At 40.1% G+C, this 19,909-nt stretch overlaps 1 protein-coding gene across 1 annotated transcript in view; it reads left to right on the forward strand.

The window, feature by feature from the left end:
• Positions 1–19,909, forward strand: part of scfd2 (sec1 family domain containing 2) — a 134,877-nt gene that overhangs the window by 16,149 nt on the left and 98,819 nt on the right. The window contains exons 4-5 of the mRNA XM_024259035.2: positions 956–1,083; positions 14,002–14,177. Coding sequence (XP_024114803.1) covers positions 956–1,083; positions 14,002–14,177 — 304 coding nt within the window. The remainder of the gene's footprint in view (positions 1–955; positions 1,084–14,001; positions 14,178–19,909) is intronic.

The raw sequence follows: 19,909 nt of genomic DNA on the forward strand, positions 1-19,909 counted from the left end.
CCTTCCCCCCTCGGTCTTTCTCTCCATCCGTGGTGTGTTTTCTTTCTTTCTTTCTTTCTTCATTTTCCAATTGTTTCGAGGAGGACAAAGTGAATGCTCACCTGCCTTGAAGACGAAGAACAAAGTCAGAGATGAAGTGTTTGACTATAATGCTGGCATTAGCCCTTTAACACCATAGCTACATTGTTTATGTTCTTTGATTTACTGTAATTTTTTAATATTGACACGGAATTAATGGTTTAAAAGTTACAGTATGTTAAAGATTTTGTGCTTAAGCGTCACCGACGTCACCTCAGGTGTTAAAGGGTTAAATTGTGAGCACACCAATCAGAGCTGAGACCTACCGTTATGTCCTCCTGCTGCACCATGCCGTCAGCCTGCTCACCTGGCGGGTGTGACCAATGTTACTTAATTGGCACCTGCTGGCTCTTTAAGATGGAGGAGGCCACACCCACCCAGGTAAGCAGGGAGCAGAGCAGCAGGCTGAGGAACTGGTTGGGTTTTAGTTGGTGTTGAGCTGGTTTGTTTCATCCTGTTTTACCCTCTCTGTCCTCAGCAGTGTTACTCTGCTGGGTTTTGTTATTTTATTTTGGGGTTGGTAGTCTTGGTTAGCACGCTTTGTTTGTTTTCTTTTGGTAGTTTTGGTTAGCTCCAGAGTCGCTGGAGTTTCTTCAAGCTAATTTGAGTCTTTATTCATTGTTATTGATGTGTCATGTAGTTCTGTGTGTATCATAGTAGAGAGTAGGGGTGTCAAATTACAGGCTTTGAAAAATCAGAACTCCTGTCTCATCTGCTGCTGGTTACCTGAATCAGGTATGTTTAACCAATAAGGAGATTCAATAGCAGGTTGGTTGAGAAGGGTGATGGACATTGGCCTGCTCGTGCAAAAATCTCTGCACAAATCAGCTACAGTTTGTCGTGGAGTCACTAAAGCCGTGGTTGTTCTGCCCATCAGAGAGCCTGCGGCGCGGCTGCTGTGGGAGGCCATGCTGAGCACCAAGCAGAAAGAGGCAGTGATGGAGGTCCGCCGGCACCTGGTGGAGGCAGCCAGCAAGGAGAAGCTGCCGATCAAGATGAGCATGGGTAAGAAGCCGAGGACGCGCCATGCAAACAAACGGCTGCTCTAAAAGGGCATGCGGAAAACCTGTGGTCCTTACAGACCAAAAATGAATCTGTAAATGAAGATTTATAAGAAGAAACCCTCGCAGAATCATTTTGAGTCTCTAAACCATAAAAAAGCTTTGTAAGTGAAGCATCAGACACATATGAGCACGTGCACTGATCTACAATGACAAAACCTAAGTTACAAGCACAAGTCATTTGCTTCTCAATAAGTCCAATCAACCAATCAGCAGCCTTTCACTGTCACCCAATCGGTGTGCTGCTTGGACCAGCCAATCAGATGCATGACATCCGTGCCAGGGCAAAAAAACTGTGAAAAAACTGTGAAAGATTCCCAAAATATGGTAAGTGATTCATTTCATTAGTGTTGATAATTCCAAGTTTGATCAAGTTCTGATAATATTTTTCTTAGTGATAATATTTTTTCAATGTTACATTACTTTTTACAGTTTTTTACATTAATATTACTCTTCCTTGAGGTATACATTTATTTATTTTTTATTTCAAGCGTTAAAATATTTAAATATTACAAATAAAATTACCAAAAAACATGTCAACATGTATCACACCCATTACATGTAGCATGCAGCTGAAATATTAGCAAAACTCCAAAATAGCCAGAATCTAATGGAATTATGTTAACAGTTGAAATGTTACAGTGTGTTAAAGATTTTGTGTTTAAGCATCAGACGAAGCCTTAGGTGTTAAAGGGTTAAATCAGATCAGGCTGGCATCTAAAGCAAGGAATTATTTTTCACTAAGTTTTTGTCTCTCTGACTGAAATAATAAAAAAAGTCATTTTTTTTGTTCTGAACGCTCACAACTTTGTTCAACTTTACTACTCTCGGACTCCATATAATATAAAGTAACGACTAATCGACTATTAAATTAGTCGTCGACTATTTTTAAAAGTTGATTACCGGTAGTTGTCAACTAGTCGACCAATCGTTGCAGCCCTAAACTCAAATCAACGTTTTTGCATGAATTCAAACAAAACACGCCACTCACAGTTTCTACATTTACCAAACTGTTTTACAAACACAGATTTCTTATTACAAGGAAAAACTGTTTTTTGTTTGTTTTTTCTCTCCACAACAGACAGACAATACTTGAGCAACAAATCTATCACCATACTTGTGGTTTTCATTGAGGAAAAAGTGGATCTTTATTAAAACAAAAGGGTCCAGACTTCCACTTTCTGGCTCTGTTTGTTCCTTAGATGTTCAATCGACAATCAAAATACATCAACCAACCTAAATAAAGACAGGTTTCTTCACTTTTCTTCAGCAGTTCTTATGAATCCTAAAGAGTACAACCACAATCAGTTTTCTACAATGAAAGCAGCTTGAAGAACAATACAGAGAACTGAATTTGACCTGAGTTGTTGTATTTGAGGTACGATAGTTTTTGCTCCATGGAAATTAATGTTGTTTTTCTTTGTAAAAACACATTTGATTTCTGAAGTCATTCCAAGCTTTTAAGTAGAGGTGTGTTTTCTCAAGCTAAAAGTATTGTCATTGCAAAACTAAAGTTTTTATTTTGGCAGAAAAAACAAAAAAGCTTATTTTATTTTATTTATTTTTCTAAAGATTCAGATTCAGTCCACCCAATAATCACAGAACACCATCATTTGTGCAGAAAACAACACATCCATCAGATTTCTCTGCTTGAGGAGGAGCTTGTGTTTTTGGAGCAGGACCACAGCGCCCCCTGTTGAGGTCCAGCCTCCCTGCCTGCGTGCCCATGTGGCCTCAGAGGAAATCTAAACCACATGTTGGCTGAATGACACACACACACACAATGCATTTGGAAAACTTTTGTTGTTCGCTAATGAAGCAAAGGTGAGTTGAAGCGAGGGATAAAAATATGTGAAGGCACGCAAAAATAAAGTCTTAACATGCACAGCTGGTTCACCTCGGCGCTGCCCTCATACTCGCACAGCCAATGGGTGTCCCACAAATACTCAGTCAGCCCAAAGCCTAATGGGCAGGTTAACATCTGCAGAAAAGGGTTCAAAAGGGAGGGGTGGGGCGGGGTGCTCCCTCTGCTCCTATAATCTGCTGGGTAAGTAAGGTCTCCTCTCAACAATCAGGTCGTCTATGGTGCAGGCCACTCACACAAACACACACAACCTTTTTTTATAACAGAATTAGTGGCTGAAGCAGAAACTTTGTAAAGGTGCAGAACTGAAGCTTCGTCTGACAAACCGTCCGCTGGTTTTATGTCTCTGCTGAAGGAAAAAGTAGGGGGAGTTTGTACGCCGCAGGACCCCTCACACAGTGCAGCTTTATACCCCGACTGGCAGAGGACCAGACGGCGTTCAGCCCCCACACATTTCCCAGTCCTGCACACCAGCAGAGTTCCCACCTTATTGTGTTTGCTCTAAAGAAGCGAGACCAACACGGTTTAGATCACAGGTATCAAAGTCAAGGCCCGGGGGCCGGATCCGGCCCTCACGATCATTTTATTTTATTGTTATTAATGGCCCGATGTTATCTTGTACTTATATCTAACTTGTATAATTTTGGCGCGATATATTTTTATGGAGAGTAAAATATTGAAAGTTATTTAGGATTTAAGTTGATTTATTCTGGAATAATATTCTTGTCTGTTTTTACTCATATCTACTGTATTTTCCGGAGTACCAAGTCACAGTTTTTTTCAGTTTAGCCAGGAGTGCGACTTATACTCAGAACTGACCTATTTGTGTGTGTGTGTTTTCTAAGACGTCAACAGGGTCAAATTGTTATTTCCCAGTTTTTTAATAGCAGCAGTTGTTTCCTCTAAACAACCTCTAGAGGGGGCTGCATCTGAGTATTAGTATTTGGTGCTGACTGTGGCAGAAGAAGAAATGTCTTCAAAACAAACATGGAAGACACTGTTTTCCTCTTAAACTTTGATATTTTCCTTATAGAGATAAAAAGATTAGTATTCTTGTATTTCTTTATTTTTAGTTATGCTGGGCTTGGTGGATTTGTTCTGAAACGTCAGACTTTTCTCCTTAAAGCGTGATTTATACTCCAGAGCAACTTTTAATTGTTTTTATTCTTCTCGATTTTACATTTTTTGCTTTTGCGACTTATACTCTGGAAAATACAGTATGTTAAAAAAAAAAGTTGTTTTTAAAATTCAAAAGTTTTAACAATTTAGGTTTTTTTATGTGTATTTTTTTTTAGGTTTTTCCTGTACGGCCCGCGACCAAAACTGTGTTTTGAATTTTGACCCCCTGTGCAATAAAGTTTGACCCCCCCCTCCCAGCCAGCAAGGCTAAGTGGCCCCCATATGGTTTAAAAGTGAGCAGAAAATGTGGCCCCGATTGGGTTTGTCTACAGTTTCCGTGGTGGCCCCACCTGTGTTTCTCCAGATTGGCTTAAGTGGACACTCAGTAGGTTGGCTCGCTATGCTAGCCACCCGCCTGGTGGACAGTGGAGCACGCTAGCTCCACACAGCGGAGCTCGCTAGCATGTTACAGTGGAGCTTGCTAGCATGATACAACGGAGCCCGCTAGCTCAATACAGAGGAGCTCACTAGCATGCTAGAGCGAAGCTCGCTGGCATGCTACAATGGAGCTTACTAGCATGCTAGAGCGAAGCTCGCTGGCATGCTACAATGGAGCTTACTAGCATGCTACAGTAAAGCTTGCAGGCATGCTACAGAGGAGTTCACTAGCATGCTACAGTGGAGCATGCTAGCACACTACGCTGTCCACTGGAGCGACTGGCTAGCGTAGTGAGCTAACCTACTGAGTCTCCACTTAAGTCAATGTGGACAAACACAGGTGGGACCACCACAGAAACTGCAGACAAACCCAATCGGGGCCCACATTTTCTGCCCACTTTTAAACCATGGGGCCCAGTTGGCCTTGCTGGCTGGGCAGGCATAAGGACACCATAAAACAGCATCACCTGTACGTCATGGGTGTGTGTAACTTGCATTTGCCTTATAAATACTTCACAATACACTCACCGCACACACGATAATGGTACGTTCCATTTCCATGACGTCTCTTAAGTCGGCAGCATGGACCATAAGGGAACCGTAAGACACACCTGTGCTCCCTTTGAGATGCAGTCACTCCTCTCTATGAGCGTCTATGGACCCAAAAACCTGCAGCACCGTACAGGTCAACCTACGGATGGATCCTTGTAAAAAAGGATAAAGAGAAATCTGCTTAGATTCAGGATCCATCCTGATTACTCATCAGGATTATTTAATAATAAAGTGGTTGCAGACACATTGGTGTTGACCTCAGAACTACAGCAGATATTGTATTTATCTGGCATTTTGATCCAACGGGTTCCCGTCAGATCTCGATGAAGACGATGAGCAAGCTCTTTGTAAACAGATAAGGAGCCGTTCTGAGTTATGTGTTGCTGCCCTCCTGCAGCTTGTGCTCAAATGTGCAATAAAGTCCAGAGGGGCCCCAACATGCATCCACAAATAAAGTTTTTGGGACGCAGTCCAAAGGGAGGACGCCTTCAACTGCATAAATAAGTCTCTGAACCTTCTCGTGTCCCTCATCCTGGTAAAATGACTTATGAGGCCGTCCAGCTGCTGACAGCTGCCACCACTCAGCTCTGCTCGGACTTCAGACTTCACTTGGCCTCAGAGTAACCCTGTGCACCTAGAATGTGAGTCATCTTCTGGTAACGGGACTAAATCAGCTCTGGCCCCTGCCCTGTTGCATTGTGGGAGACTTTGATGGGGCCAGTGTTTCAGTTGCTGCATCAGGCTGAACAGATAGCAGCTCGAGTATCAGATTCAGTTTGTTTTATAGCTGCTCCAGCTAAAAAAAAAGCACCCAGACATCCTTAAAATGGCCGTAAGGTTTATGTTTCTCCACCATCTTTTGGTTAAAAGCAAGACTGTAAATAACTGAGACCTTGGGACATGCGGCAGCTGAAAGTGCACATTCGAGTTTCATGTTTTTTGTCATTTGACCACAACTTTTTTTTAGCTGAGCATTTCTGCATGCGAACGTTCTGAAAATATAAAGACTTCAAAAAAGCAGGAATAAAGTTTTACAGCATTCATGAGAATCAATGATTGAAATGTATTCTGCACCCCCCCCCCACCCCTCCCCCCGCTCAGCAGAACGGCTCAGTCAATAAATCATCTACGAGTTCTATTGTACATGACGAGTGGAGGCTTCGCTGAAAAGAGCTTTTTGATTTTAGTGAACAACATTTGAGTTTTGTGGTCCAGATTTACTCTCCTCTCACTGCAAAAGCACACTTCTCCTGCTCCTTTCTGTATATTTCTCAGTACTTAAAAACTCAATCACTCTTTCAGTGATTTCAGCAATCCTGGTATCAAAACGTTCATCTCGTTCAGGACATTACTGCTTGTATTTTTGGTATTCAGAAACTTTATAGTTTTTGAAGTGTTTAGCAAAATATGCCCGTAGCAAATGAATGAGAGTCTTCAAATTTAGTATTTTTAAGCAGATTAGCACCAAACCTTTAAATATATTCATGGGCTCTGTGTTCTTTTTTTATAGTAATTTTCAAAAAACCTGGCATTGAGCTGTTATATTAGCATGATGCTAACATATTTAGGTAATTTGTTATCAACTGAGGTTTTCATAGGTTAATTTAGAGTCAAGCTTCTATTTTAGCAATAGGCAAACGTTTTTGCCTAATGTAGTTTCCTGAAGAATTTGAGGCAATGTTGGAGTTTAGCTAGTATGCTAATATTTAGACATTGCACTAGCTTTTTTTTTTTTTTTTAGTAATTTGAGTTTAACTAATATCTTAGCAACAGGCTAGCATTTTTGGCTAATTAGATCTACTGGGGTTTTTAAAGGTTAATTTAGAGTTTAGCTTCTGTTTTAGCAATAGGCACATTTTTTGACGAATTTTAGGCTTTTTTGGAGTTTAGCCATAGACTGTAAAAATAATGGACTGAGTGAGCACTGAGGTGCCCCATTGGAAATGCATTACTTCCTCTCCTCGCGAAAGTCGGCCGCCGCTTTCACCGTCAATTCCTGAAACGGATACCGCCATTTGCAACCCATCTTCAGCAATTGGTCTGAGTCATAGCTGAGTCATGGAATCTACAGGAAGTACTGTCGCCAATCAGGAGTGAGTTTATTGCAACCGTCTGCCTCTTTCCACGCCTCGACCACGAGACCGCGGATGTAAACAGCTTCTACTTTAATAACGGCGGCTCGGGAGAATTGTACAAGTCATTGTTGAAGCCTTTGAGGGAGAACCATTCCAACATTTGATTCTGTCAGCGGTCCTTTGGGATTTACTTACATTTATTCCTTTTTGTCGAGATAAAAGGAGCATTTGGGTGACGCTGCTGCAGACCGGCGCGTGTCCCCCTCTTGCGCGCCGCAGCAGGAGTTTGTCTCTTCACATTCTCGGCCAGGTTACAGTCTGATCAGATGCACGTGAGAAGCGCGTTCAGCGGTATTTAAAATAAATAACCATCCTAACAAGTGAACAGCTGGATCTTTTTTCTGTTTGAAAATACGACCAGGTCCTTCCAAGTTTGTCTCGCGCTCCTCAGACGGCTGCGTCTAATTCAGGCTGAAGCTGGAAAAGTGAAGAAGATGAAACTTTGGTTGGGGATTTTATGCGCATATATGTAACTTATAATTTATAAGCTACAATCAAAACAGTGAAAAAAAGAAAAACGAACGTTAAACAAAGAAAAAAGTCCAAAGCACATAACCTCAGAGTGAAATCTATTTCTACAGAGTAAATCCTCATCTAAAAATGTCGACAGCATGCTCCTCTTGTTGTTTCAAACTGCTGCATCGGTACATTCCATTGAGGAAAACAACAGTAGGACAATGATTGGTACATTGTTGAATTGTAAAGTAGGTGTTAAAAGGTCTTCACGGAACCATTGATGAAGTCTGCTCCCATTGGCTACCCGTCATCTGTCAATCAAACGCCCCAGACGTTCGACGTCAGACCCACAAACGCTTATTGAGCCATCTGATTGGTCAATTTATAACTCTAATAACTTGTGATGATGGAAAAAAATCTTTAAAAAAAAATTAGGATTAGAAAAAAGAAGTTAATCAGAAAGCAGCAGAGGAAGAATGATTATTCTGACATATGAAATGACTGAGAAATAACTGTCTGTTTCTCAATGTAAGTCAATGGGACTTTGGCCTTTTTGCAACCCAGTGGTACTTCCTATATGAACACGGAAGTAGGGGGCTTGCTCTGTCCAGTTATTTTATATACAGTCAATGAGTTTAACTAGCATTTTAGCAATGCGCTAGTTTATTTTTTTTTTTTTGGCTAATTTCGCTTTTACTAAGGGTTTTTAATGCTAATTCGGAGTTTAGCTATTTGTTTTTAACATGCTAACGTTTTTGGTTAATTTGTTATCTACTGAGATTTTTTTAAGGTAATTTAGGCAAATGTTTTTGACTAATTTACTGTGGAATTTTATGCTATTTTTGGAGTTTAGCTAGTATTTAAGCAACAAGCATTTTTTTGGGGGGGGGGCTAATTTGGAGTTTAAGCAACACACTATTTTCCAAAATTGGCATGTATTCGGGATTTTTTAGCAATTTTATTACAAATTTTTCAGAAATATAGGTGAACATCAGCTCTCTTTTATAGTTCTTTAACAGAATTTACAGTCTTGTAGCAAATTTAACGTTTTGCAAATAGCTTTTACATTTTCAGCAAATTCCTTCAGCAATTAAAGTAAATTGTGTCACCATTTTCAGCAAAAAGCTTCACTATCTTTAACGACTATTTCAACAAAAAGCATTCACATTAGCATTATCACAGGTAATGCAACTTCTCTAGATACTATTGGCTCAGTCTGAACTATTCTTCAGTTCTGGGGTGAACTTCTTCACTTTTTGTGTGTTTCATGGTTCTATTCTTAACCCTTTAACACCTGAGGCGTCACTGCTGACGCTTAAACACAAAATCTTTAACATCCTGTAACTTTTTACCCATCAACACGATCAATCTGAAGGAGAAAAGCGCCTCGATGAGCCGCTGTCATTCCAGTAGAATCCTTCAGATTCTGCTGGAATGACATTGATCGTGTTAGCAATTATGAAATTACTGTAAATCAAAGAACATAAACACTGGAGATCCGTTGTTAAAGGGTTAAATAGGGTTGGCACGTTAAAGTTAATTGACTCAAGTGGAAATGGTAAGATTTTTTAATGCTTACTAATGTTTACAAAAGAGTTTTTGAGTATTTTTCCTCAGAAGAGAATGAATCACATGATTTTTTTTTGTTTTCCTGGAACGCATGTTTCCCAACAGTTGGGACTTCCACAGACTTCACCACTCTTTGAAATTCTTGCCCACTAGCACAAGTTTCAAGCTGAAAGTAAGCCGTCTTTTTTCGTTGCAGTCTGAAATTAAAGATGCTACGTTCCAGATTGTTTCTTGTTCATTATTATCTTTTGTGTGTTTTCCTTGTGGTCATGTGTTTGGGTCCGCTAAGGAAAACACTGGCCGATTGCTCCGACAGGAAATACTCCCACATCTGTTACTGGTTCAGAACATCAACATGAAGAAGTGGGCCGCATGGGGGAGATCATACGGGCCCCCAGACGCAGCCGGCTTGTTCCCCTGGGTCACTTTTCATCCACCTCTCCCCTCAGTCTTTACCTTCAGATTTTCTTCTTCTAAATGTAAATCTAGTCTGACTATAAATAATCCTCATAAACACTAATTTACACTCAATATTCACACTCAAAGAGAGATCTCCTGTGATTGATCACGCGTCACCTCACCTACATGAAGACATGCTGAAGCTGAGTGAGAACTACAATCGGGAGAACATCTCAAGGTTTTGTTTTACTTTTTCTTATTCGGTTTTGATTCAGTTTCAGTGTCTCCAGCTCAGAGAAAATAGTTATCAAAGGGGTGGTTACACTTTTAAATAGAATGACCATTTTGGTAATTTTGGCTTTTCAATAATAGTGTGTGTGTCAGCCCTTTGGACGGGCCTGTGAGAGCACCAACAGCATTACCGAAGACCTTAAACTCCCACTCCAAATATATTTTTACCTTTTTTTCTTTTATTTGAATGTCCTTTTTATAATTATTTTGGAGTTTTATCAAAAATCAAAAGCCTGAATGTTTTTTTTTAGACGTACTTTTTGCAGAGCAGCAGCAGTTCATTAGAAATCCATCTCTGATTTGTGGGCGGGACTGTTTGCGTGAAAGTTAGCCTCTGCTTATTTTCCAACATCCCTTTGTTTGAACCAGGAGTGTCAAACTCAATCTCACAAGAGGCCAAAATCCAAAACACATTTTAGGACACGGGCGAACAGGATAAACATTTATTAAACACTCTAAAACTACACTTTTAAAACTTTAAAACTGTAACGTTTTAACATAATTATGAACTAGATTTAAAGCATTACCTGTGATAATGCTAGTGTGAATGCTGTAAGCTGAATTTGGCTGCTGAAGATGATAGTGCTGATAGATGAAAGTGCTGAAATTGATAGCTAAAAACGCTGAAGCTGATAGCCAGCTAAAATAGTAACTAAAATAAGCCTAAATACAAAAAAAACTTAGGTTAGTCAAAACAGCTAGCATGAAAAGGGAACTAAACTAAAATTAACTAAACTCCAAAATAGTCTTAAAAATCTTAGTGAATGCCTAAATAGTCTGAAAAGCTAGTAATTCTGAATTATGAATAATAAAAAGGCAGGAATAATATTCCAGAATAAATCACCTTAAACCTTAAATACCTTTTAACATTTTACTCTCCATAAAAATATTTTTTTGTCAAAATTATACAAGTTATAAATAAGCACAAGATAACATTGGGTCATTAATAACAACAAAATAAATGATCTGGAGGGCAGAATAGAAATACCTTGACTTTGACACCTGGTTTACATTCTCTCCTACTAGCTTACAGCTCCTCACAGCCCAAGCTAATATTATTGTACCAAAAAAAAAATGATGAACAATATCAGAGCTGTCCAGTCGAACAGTTTAGATCCAGATTCCAGCTCAGACCAGGAAAACAAAGACGTTCATGGATCTGTTTGTCTGCATCAGAACAGAGCACTGCGGTCCATCCATGGCAATAGCTGGATCAAAAACCTGAGTTTTTTTAAACCGCATGCTTTCATCTGCCCCTGATCCATCACAATTTGAATGAAGAAATACTCAGAAACACTGCTTTAAGCTTAAACTGTTTTATATTTGTCTTCTATCATGAGAAAATTCTACAAAAACATGTTAAGAACACCATTTTCTCTGGAGTGGGTCTTTAAACTGAACTCAGACTACAGTAATCCATTGGTTTCATACTGATGCTATCATTGGGCTCATAATCACTGTATTAGCCCCATTTGTTTGAACATTTCCCTGAAGTGCAGGCTCATTATTATATTATCTACCTCATAAATCATTCCTCTTGGTATAATTTAATTATGCTGATCCTGATCGGATTCCAAAGTTCTACACTGATGTTTTAGAGACACATAAGATCGTTGAGGATTTCAAGGGTTTAAGACATGTAACGAAGTGGATGAAGGTTCTGGATCATCCATGTAACGATTAGTCATGACATCTTTGCTGTATTGATCTCATGTTGGAGAAATGTACTTTTGCAGCAGCACAAAAATCAGAGAATAAACCTGAAATTAAAGAAGAACATAGACCAGAAGGATATATACATGATCGTGAAGATTGATATTAATAAACCACATTTCAATTGTCTTGCACAATAGTGTCATATTTTTCTTTTCTTTCTGGTAATCAAATAATTCAGTTTTTGTTACATGGCATTTAATAATACTGTTTTAATATATGTTAATAATCAAAAAGCATTTATTTTTGTTATCTGACAATAATTAATGATCATTTCTTTTTTTTGCATAATTATTTCTTCAATAGTGTATTAACTTGCTTTGATGATCATCAATGAGAACTTTCTTTGTCATTTTGTAAATAATCTGCATTTGGACTAAAAAAGTATTAGTAACTTAATAGTATGAAACTGAATAATGGTAACGTAACGGGAGTAGGATAACTCAAACTCCCTTTTAATCAATTATTCAAACTGACAACCATTACATTCAATGGATTCAAGGTGATATACTTGAGTATTGATGCAAATATGTCTATTTTAAAAATGTAGCATCATTTTCATTCACTTACTTTCTGATCGATTCATATCTGAAATAGATTGATTCATTGTATTCCTTTTTATTGTCTTCCCTTTTTTTCTTTTTTCTTTTTTTTAACTGCTCATTATAGTACATTTCTAATCGGCCAATCACATGACAGCGTTGATCCAATCCTCCAAACTGCCTTGTTCAGCAGTTCAGGTTGGTGGTAGTGGTGTAATGGTGTGGGGGATGTTTTTGTTGGACTGAATGGACGTGCGGTACCATTCCGTCCTGCTCATTGGCCTCCAGTCATGGAGTGTTCAGCAGATTCTGCTCTGAAAAACCTCAAAACAAACATTCTCTGGCAAAAGGAGCTTTGGTTTCACCATTTTTTAGTCTTGCTGTTGATGGTTCTGAGATTCTTCCTGTCAGATACGGATGTGACAATGACTGTGCGATCTGAGTTCTGCTAGAGGTGACGCTTTGTGTGGTATCTGAAACGTGAAGTGTGGAGGGAAAAGATCACAGCTGAGTTAGACCGTCTGCTGTTCCTTTTGGTTTAGTGCTCAATAAATTAACCTCAGTTTTTATTTATTTCTGTATCCAATGAGCTGAAAACCCTTATTTAAAAACATTTATTTTGTGTATAATGTGTTTTCTTAAAGTCAATGATAGTCAAAACGTCTTAAAGGGGTCATACCATGAAGAATTAACATTTTGAGCTTTTAAGTGTATTATACTGTTCATTCTTCACTATGAAAAACCTCAACGCGGTATTTTGATCCGCTGACAGATTTCTGAGTAATCCTCTAAAAACCGGAGCTCTCAGCAGCAGCGGGTCCTCACATGCTGATGTCACAAGTTGAGAACCGCCCCCTCCAGGAAGAGTCTGCTCCGCCCCCAGGCTAACACCAACACTTTCTCCACAAAGCTAGGAGCTCAAGCTAGCGGTGATCGGCTAGCTTTGCGTAACCCGCCCCCCCTCCGGGTCGTGCACAGCAGACCCCGGCTGTCTGTGTTGTGAGTTTGTGCAGCCGGCCAAGAAACGCTCAATATTTGGCGATCAAACTTTGTGAGGTGGCATTGGAGATTATGGACATGCTGAGATGGATCCATCTGAGAAAAGCACAAACAGACGAGGGATATTAGCAAGACACTAGGAGAAAGGGAGCAGACTATTCCTGGAAGAGAAAGGGAGCAGACTATTCCTGGAAGAGAAAGGGATCAGACTATTTCCTGGAAGAGAAAGGGAGCAGACTATTTCCTGGTGGGAAAAGGGAGCAAACTATTTCCTGGAGTAGAAAGGTAGCAGACTATTGCCTGGCTGAAAAAGTGAGCAACAAATTGGGAGAACTAGTTTGAAATGTTCATCAGGTGTCTGAATTTTTTGACCGAATTTCACCGCAAAATGAACCCATTACCATTCTGCTTGTGCCAAATTTGGGGGATAAACGCTCGAGCTGCACAGTATGTGGGCCTACATCTATAATAACAAAAAATTTCACCTCATTTTTTTGTGTGTGACACACCAGCTCTAGGATGATGTCATTAAGTGGGTGGAACCCTCAAGGAGCAAAAGGCGGAGCCTCAGAGATGAGGTTGTTTTACTTCCGGGTATAAAAATAGTTCACAAAAATGACTCGTATTTAAATAATAATTTGTATTTTAGTGTTCCAAAGGTAATATATGATCATATATGATATAGTTTACTCTGAAAGACTTAAGAAAATCATGGTATGCCCCGTTTAAATGTGTCATGTGTGTTTATTGATCCTGTGTTCTGACTGTGTCCTCCCTCCCATCAGGCCGTGTGACCCCTGAGCAGCTGTGCTCCTACATTAAGCTGTTCCGGAGCAGTTGGGAGTCCCTGCAGGGCCACAGCGGGGTGCTGCAGCTCGGCCTGGCCACGGCCCAAACGCTCCGACACCCCAGTCTTCCTCGCTGGGACGCCTGCTTGGCCTTCGAGAGGCTGCTTCTGCAGGTGTGCACTCGACTTACACAAACGAATCACTATAAACCTTCCATGAAAACAGGGACGGGATGAGCAGGCTCCTCACTCTTTCACTGCAGAGGTTTACATAGAACAGGGGTTCTTTTTTCATTTGGCAGAATTATGAGCCAAATAAGTCAAAGCACATGTTAGAAAATGACAGAAAAGGAAAGCAGCCTTTCCCAGAGGTGATAAGTCTTTGTAAATCCTCCTCTATCAGGTGGTATTTCATCAAATACGAGGGTACTCTTCCAATAGATCAGGGGCGTCAAACTCAATCACAGAAGAGGCCAAAATCCAAAACACACCTTAGGTCGCGGGCCCAACAGGATAAACATTTATTGAACTCTCTAAAACTAGATTATTAAAACTTAATTTTATAACATTGCTATGCACACAAACAGGCAGGAATATTATTCCAGTTTAAATCAATTTAAACCTTTAATAACTTTAGCAGTAGGTGGTGGTAACCTCACTCACACATTCCTCTTTGCCCAAACAAAGTGTTTAATTTGTCAGAAATGATTCAGATCCAGTAAACGTGACACTTTTTCACCATGTAGAACACGTGTGAAAGTCGAGGCCCGGGGGCCGGATCCGGCCCTCCGGGTAATTCTATTTTATTGTTATCAATGACCCGATGTTATCTTGCACTCATTTCTAACTTGTATTATTTTGACAAAATATATTTTTATGGAGAGTAAAATATTGAAAGTTATTTAAGGTTTAAGTTGATCTATTCTGAATAATATTCCTGCTTTTTAAAAAATTGACCTTCTGCTAGATTTCTGAACTATTTGTCATTATTTTAGATCTTTTAGTCAATTTTGGAGTTTAGCTAATATATCAGCTACATGCTAGATGTTTAGGCTAATTTAGGCTTTTTCTAATTTAGTTTTAATTAGCATTTAGCTAATATTTTAAGCTGTCAGCTTCAGCATTTTCAGCTATCAATTTCAGTGTTTTCAGCTATTAATGTCAACTATTTTAGTTATTAACTTCAGTGATTTCAGCTATCAGCTTCAACATTTTCAGCTACCAGCTTCAGCGTTTTTAGCTTTTAGTTTCAACATTTTTAACCATCAATTTCAGTATCTTCAGCTATCATCACTAACATCTTCAGCATCTAAATTCAGCTTACATTATTCACACTAGCATTACCACAGGTGATGCTATATATCTAGTTCATAGTTATGTTTATAAGTTACATTTTTTCAATTTTTAAAAATGTAGTTTTAGAGTGTTCAATAAATGTTTATCCAGTTTGGCCTAAGATGTGTTTTGGATTTTGGCCCACTGTGTGATTCAGTTTGACACTCCTGATCTAGAGAAGCGTTTGGGTCTAGAGAAGAGCTCTCAGGGGACGACGAAGAGTCGAATGTCCACATGTGTTTGACTCTGAAAGGTTGGGAGCGTGGAGGGGCTGCAGTAGGTAAATCAAAAGCCCCAGCCCTCGTCGTCAACAACGGCTCACCTCTTATTTCACCTCCTCAGCAGCACAGAAGTGGGCCAGCCAACGCCGAAGCCATTTCCTCCTCTTCCTGCGTTTAGCTTTTTACTGAGGCCATATATATCCCCAGACAAGCAGGAACAACGGAGAGTTTAGGAACTTATTAGGATAATTGGTGGAAAAGTGAAGGCCAGATCAGAGTTTAAAAATAAGCTCTAAAAGCTTGTGCTGCACATTTACCAAATACAGGAAGAGCCTATGCAGAGTGTTGACTTCATGACTCCACACTGATCCCAATGGTTCTCTCTCTGGATTATTCTGATCAACTTTCTCACTGATGTCGGTTTCATCGTCTGAAGTTGTGAGGCTCCGTCCTCAGGTGGGTCGGGCCGCCATGAGTCTCAGACCACAATGTCTTCTCTTCTGTCAGCATATACAATCAAATGCATTTTTAAAGAACTCTAGGAGTCGAGCTTCAAACGTTATGAGAGTTCGCCGATGACATGTTTTATTGAGCTCTGCCTCCTTTTTAAAATTTATTTTCACTTCCTCTTTCTCGTTGCTCCACCGTGGTTGAAGAAAAGTGAAACTCCAAAGAGTGGAGGGAAGGACTTTCAGGTTTGGGTGTGGCTGTGGAGAGGCCTGAATGTGTGTAATACATTAGGTTCATGCGACTCTCTGTGGGCTGCGGGGGTCTCTGAGTGGGCAGTAGCTGCTGAGTTCAGGGCCTTGTGCGTATCTATCCCAGAAGTAATAAGAAATCCTGTCTAATAACTAGCTCTTGACCACAGCAACATTTACACAGCTGTACTCTTGTCGTGATGTAATGCTCGCGGTTTCAGAAACTGATAAAGAGCTGTTGGGAAATTAGGATGTGGAAGACAAAATACCTGCGAGGATCCTGGAGTTGGAGATTAAGAGGAGACGAGCACAGATGTTGTTCTGCCCGTGAGACAGACGTCGTTTATGCTGCCTCTGGATCCAGGACCCTTCAAGGTGGAGCTCATGTCTGTGCCAGACAGACAGAAATCTTCATGTTTGGCACTCTGTCTGTGCCCCCCCTCACCTGCACTGCAGGCGTCTGGCGAGTCGCTGGTTTTCAGTCTGAATGGATCAGATTGAGGCGGCTTGGTGGAGCTCCAGCCCACCGTTGAAGAATGTGTGTGCTTGACGCTCTCAGAGCGAGGTCATGGTGGTGGGCCAAAGCGAAAAGTCAACAGGCCTGCTCTTTCAGCACTTCCCAGAACATCAGACTGCAATGGCCCCATCCAAGCGCCCGCCAGAGCCCAAACATGAACGAGGTGATGCTCGCTCTGCACTGCCACGGTCTAGATCAGGGGGGTCAAACTTGATCGCACAGGAGGCTGAAATCCCAAACACACCGTAGGTCGTGGGCCGAACAGGATAAACATTTATTCAATACTCTAAAACGACATTTTTTAAATTGTAGCTTTTTAACATCATTATAAACTAGATGTATAGAATTACCTGTGATAATACTAGTGTGAATGATGTAAGCTGAACCTGGCTGCTGAAGATGCTGAAATTGATAGCTGAAAATCCTGAAGCTGGTAGATAGCTAAAATATTAGCTAAATGCCAAATTAGCCTGAGGAAAAAAAAACACTTAGGTTAGCAGAACATCTAGCCAAAACAGCTAGAATGTAGCTGAAAAAAAATAGCTAAGCAGAAATAGCCTAAAACACAGAAAAATGTCTAAATTAGCCAAAACAGTTGCATGTAGCTGAAATGTTAGCTAAACTCCAGAATATCTTAAAAAAATCTTAGTAAATGCCAAAAATAGTCCTAAAAGCTAGCAGAATGACAATTTTTAAAACTTTGAAACTATAATTTGTTAACATAATTATAAATGAAAAAGATGAAGGAATATTATACCAGAATAAATCAACTTAAACCTTAAATAACTTTCACTTTTTAACTCTCCATAAAAATATATTTTATCAGAATTATACAAGTTAGAAATAAACACAAGATAACATCGGGTCATTAATAACAATAAAATAAAATCATCTGGAGGGCCGGACAGACTTACCAAAGGGCCAGATCCGGCCCCCGGGCCTTGACTTTGACACACGTGCTCTCGACCTTCTAGACGCCGCGGCGCGTAGCAGTGATGACAGCAGTGCAGCAGACAGGAGTTAACCCCAGACTGTTACTTTCCTGCTGGGATTAGCAGGGCACGGCTCTGCAAACATGCATCTTCAGCTGATGTGGGTCTCAGCGCTGATCACACTCTGAGCTGCACATCCCCGTCTCCCATGGGTCGCTCTGACCACATGTCTTTCTTACTGAAACACTGAACTTTTCCTAAATCTGAGTCCCAGCTCAGACACTTTTCAAGTCCCATAAAAGAAAACTGAACAAAGTTGCTTTCAGTGGTTGGAGTGAGTCAGTACTACAGTCAAAGTTGCAGGGTTCTGTCCTGACTCTGGATGGGAACACGCAGGATGACCTGACCTGACTTTAATGCCTCAAAACAAAATAAAACACTTTTTTAAGATAAGGATGGACTAAAGCAGCCAGATACGTTCTCTCAAATGTTTTTCTTAGCTGTTTTTTTATTTGGAAATCACATCTTATCCAGAGATCTGTTCTCGTTAGGTTTGAGCACTTCCTGTCCATTTTCCTTCTAAAAGATGGTGCAATAAATGTCAGTTTTTTAATTTTGAAGCTTTTTGTTGGATGTTCAGTGTAACTCTACTGCCATCTCTGGAACTGCTCTTCCAGCAGCTGGATTTAGTTTGCAGTATTAGCTCACATAGTATGTGAGGTTAAAGTCCCTCTCTGATGAAAATCCTGGTTTTTGAGTTTTTAATATGTATTTGTGGCATTTTTCTTCTGAAAGAGAACAAATCATTTGACCGCAGTTGGAAAGGATTGTAAATCAATGAAAGAGCATTTTGATGTTAGCTTTGATTATTTTATCAAGAACTCTGAGAAACCAATGATTGAATGTATTGATCACAGTCAATAAACATTGGAGAATTAGCTAAAAGAGTCTTTGGTGAACTGGAAGGAGAAAGAATCAGGATTTTGGAGGAAGTTCTGTCCATGAAGATCTTCACTTCCTCGTCCCAGCTGACATCCGGATCAGAACCATACGGCTGGACATTACCCAGATTGATGGAGGTTTTTATGTAGCAGAGGGAAGATTTATGCTAGTGAGACACAGAACTATCATAATCAGACAGGGGGGGTCAGGGGCGGAGCTCCAAAACCCACGCCCCCTCAGAGGAGATTTTGGAAACGGAGGCTTCAGATCAACATGAAAAATGGCTTTTTAAGACATTTAGGTTGTGGGATTTTGGTTAAAAACTTTAAAATCAAAATTAAAACACTACTCTGATTTTTTTTTTAATAAAAACAAATTGTCATGGGGGACTTTAAAGACCCACTCTAATGAAAGTTGTGTTTTTTACATGTTCGTGTTCCATTTTTCTCATGACGGAGGAAATTTAAATGGAAGTTAATCTTAAAATTGTCTTTCTGAGTATTTCTTTACTCAAATCGTTGTGAAACAGGAGCATACGAACATTTAGGAAATAATTGTGATTTTTATGTAATAAAAAATAATTTTATGTACAAACTAGAATCGACAGGTACAGCTTTCTGTTCCGCTCCAGTCTTACTAACAGATCCATGAACGTCTTTGTTCTCCTCGTCTGAGCTGCAATCTGGATCAAAGCTGTACAGTTGGATGGCTCTGATATTGATCATCATTTTGTTGCGCCGGTAATGTTAGATTAGGAGTGTGAGGGGCTGTAAGCTAGCAGGAGGGAGTGTAACCCAAGGCATGATGGGAAATGAAGGCAGGGTAACTCCATCCCAACAGTCCCACCCACAACTCAGTGGTGAATTTCTGATGAACCCCTGCTGCTCTGCAGAAACTATGTCTTAGTAAATGACACAGATTTTTGGATTTTGGATAAAACAGCATATTTGTAATTAAAACATCACTGGGAATGATTTCACGATGGATCAAAAGATGGTTGGAGTGGGACTCTAAGCTCCTACAGGTTTGTCTCTGAATACAATTCCCCTCACCTGTTGAGAAACAAAGAGGAGCAGAGTTTAGTTCTGGATTTGCTTTGTTGTAAACAAGCACACTAATGAGTCTAATTAACAGGATCTTCCTCAATTAAGAGCTTCCAGGACAGTGTCCCCACATCCTTCCCTAGAGACGTATCACACCCCCCAGCTCTGTATCCTGACCCCTTCTGGACACACACTGACCTTCTGCATGAAAATAAAAA

This window comes from Oryzias melastigma, linkage group LG4 (genome assembly GCF_002922805.2).
Source record: "Oryzias melastigma strain HK-1 linkage group LG4, ASM292280v2, whole genome shotgun sequence".
NCBI lineage: Eukaryota > Metazoa > Chordata > Actinopteri > Beloniformes > Adrianichthyidae > Oryzias > Oryzias melastigma.